Source organism: Zea mays, unplaced genomic scaffold (genome assembly GCF_902167145.1).
Source record: "Zea mays cultivar B73 unplaced genomic scaffold, Zm-B73-REFERENCE-NAM-5.0 scaffold_489, whole genome shotgun sequence".
Classification (NCBI taxonomy): domain Eukaryota; kingdom Viridiplantae; phylum Streptophyta; class Magnoliopsida; order Poales; family Poaceae; genus Zea; species Zea mays.
In genome coordinates, this window is record NW_023367134.1 from 20,055 (window position 1) to 23,042 (window position 2,988).

At 41.1% G+C, this 2,988-nt stretch overlaps 1 protein-coding gene across 1 annotated transcript; it reads right to left on the reverse strand.

Annotated features, from left to right (window-relative positions):
* Window positions 1–271: 271 nt before the first annotated feature.
* Window positions 272–2,699, reverse strand: LOC118475575 (uncharacterized; the record flags this gene model as incomplete). Its single annotated transcript, XM_035963873.1, has 10 exons — window positions 2,493–2,699; window positions 2,178–2,410; window positions 1,988–2,080; window positions 1,767–1,859; window positions 1,658–1,690; window positions 1,408–1,518; window positions 1,231–1,291; window positions 962–1,017; window positions 821–877; window positions 272–416 (listed from the first exon to the last, which is right to left on the reverse strand). Coding segments are annotated over exons 1-10 (1,033 nt in total), but the record flags the coding sequence as incomplete, so codon positions are not given.
* Window positions 2,700–2,988: the final 289 nt, after the last annotated feature.

Here is a 2,988-nt window from a genome sequence, read left to right on the forward strand (position 1 = left end):
ATTCCGGTAGTGTAAACACCTCTTCCCTAATAGTAACATCCATCTCCCTCCACCACACACCTGGAGACCGACATTGCTGCAACCCTCCGAGGATGAGTGCAGGCAACCATGAATGAAAAGGCCACCGCCAACTCCAGATAACCAGAGATGTTCCTGACAAGAAAAACAATCATTAATAAGAAAAGAAGCAATTATCAAGAATAAGTTCAACAGATTGGTACCTATGCCAATATTCCTCTTCCTCCTCCATCGGCGTCTCGTTGCTACGTACCTTCCACAGCATCCTCCTCCATGGCATTGCCATTATCATGCTCATCAGTTGGAAGGTCGGAGTCGATCTCCGTCTGCTCCTCATCTTCCTCATCCACGTTCCCATATGCCTGAGAGCTCACCACATGGCCTTGCAAGTCCTTGTGCTTCAAATTGCCTGTCACAGTTCAGAATCCACAAAGCGGACGGAGGGGCATTAGAGCAGGAAGTAGGCACAACTCCATGTGCTGGTATGGTAGCTTACGAAACCACTCAGGTCTAGGTTGACATGCCAACTTGCAGTTTGTGCATGACTACTGCGCACGGTGCTGAAGAAACCGTGGATGAGATTGCATAATAATTTACCCATCTAGAATTCCTTCTCGGCGGAGCAGCTGTGTAGCAGCGCCTTGACCTGGAACAAGACCCGCTCCATGGATCTCTTCGCGGGGGTACTTTGCTTGTGATCATTGTCCGCTTGTTACCCTGCACAATATCGCAGGCGCACTGCCGTAAGCACGGAGCACAATGCTCATGGTATCAACGCTGTACACAAAATCATCCGCTGTACCTTAGAATCTGAACATATGGATTGGATTATTCTTGTTCCTTTCTGGAGTTGTTTTAGCTGTATCAGCATAATTTCATCAGCGACACTGATCAGCCATTGTAATTCAACAGTGATACCAAAAGGAACATGACTAACCCTTACCATTTTAACTATGGTGTCATTATGTTGCTTGAATTGTCTCTCTAGAAAGTTGAAGGCTGCAAAAGGCAAATAGTAAATTGAACGTTTTATTTTGTGAAAGGTCAAGACCCTAGATACACCAAAATTGGTGTTACCAACTGAATGTTTTTTTCTCAAACACGCAAAGAAAAAGGATGTTATTTACAATGACCTAACACACCACACACACGGAATGTTGAAAGGTTAAAGGCTTGTATACATGATGAACTTATAGAACCTCAATTCTTCACCTTTCAGAAATGTGTCAATAAATTTCCCCCCATGTTTAACTGCCATTGCATGCATAGAAACCTATAATTTAAGAGTAGTGTAAGTAGTGTCTCCTTCATCTAGAAGCCTAGCACTTAAACAACCGCACAAGGTACTATTTGCGGGATTTGAGTTTGAGACACTATGGTGCAACTAACCTTTTCGTGGGACTTGCACATTCCTATTAGAGAGACAAATGCATCCACTGATTTCTGAATCTCTTGAAGAATAGTATCAACTGATCCTCTAGCCTTCAGTGCTTGTTTGATCTAGATTAGGATGGAAATTACTCAAACATCAGGCAGTGCTACAGTTTAGATTAGAGGACACAACGATAGGGGAAAAAGGAGCAGTGATAGGGGAAAAAGGAGCAATTCTAGCGCATATATGCCGATTTAAATTGCTCACCGTCTTGTTTAAACTCCTTGTGTTCTCCTCGTGCTGTATTGGTGACCAAAATGTTAGAAGACAAGACAAGCATGGCATATTTCATAAATGCATCAAACGCCATACTTACAAGCACACGGTACCAAGAGGTAATAGTGGAGGAACACAATGTTGGAAAACCATACGATACATCTTGGTTATCTTTTGTTTTGAGCGAAGGTTCCTTAAAACATGGAATAAGAACATATAAGGAGTATTCTAAGGCAAAAAAGGATCATGTAGTTCATATCTACAACTATATGCTAAATGAGATGTCTCTCAGAGCATCACTCGAGAAGAAGAGATGGCCACCTTAGGCAATTCACGACCTATCTCAGCAAGTAGATCTGAAGTAGAGTCACTATTCCTGAGGTATATTTGCAATATCTTCTGTATAAGATCACCCTGAGAGACAACAGAACAAGGAACATATTAGTAGCTACAAGCTTATCACCTATCAGCTAGCACATTAAAAAGGTAGTTGGAAGGAACTTAAGCTTACTTTACTCTGCCATCCTTTTCCAGCATCTTCGCTAGGGAAATCAGCACTGAGCAGCTTATGAGCTGAGTATCCAAGACGCTTTCGCAGAAAGGGAATGATTGCTTTGGAGCATCCCATGTGTATATTTTTCCCATTTGGTTCCCCAGATTTGTCCAACAACACAACAACAGAATTTACAATTGATTGTATAGTAATTAACACATCAGAAGACAGAAGGTATGAAAATGAGGACACTGTAAAAAAAATAGTGCACTAAAATTAGGTGAAAAAAGATTGCATAATGTCCAAGCACTGTGTGCACAAATAGCTAGTTACCTGAATCCATAATATCCTCCAATATTTTACATGCTCCACAATACAGGTAATCAACATTGCAAGGAGCAAGAGATGGTTGGAACTCGGAAAGAACATCATCAAAATTTTCAGTTGGCTGTAAAGTCTGCAAAAGTTGCTTCAGAATTGACATGTTTGGTTGATTCAACAGATCAGGAATGCCAAGTAACTGCAAAAGGCACCAGACTTGTTAGCATTAGTGTAGGGTCGAGATGGCGGACTAGAGGGGGGGTGAATAGTCCTTTCTAAAACTAATTACAATGGCTAACACAAATAAATACGGAATTAAAACTATTTTGGTTTAGCCAAGACTACACTCCTCTAACTATAACAAACACCTGACAAAAGATTCTAATTGAAGCAACTAAGGTGCCAAGATAGTGAAAGTGCTCTCCCATACAAATCTAGTTAGCAACGACATACAAATTATGCAAATGTAATTCTAAGCACACCGATAGCTCCTAAACATACTAGTAAG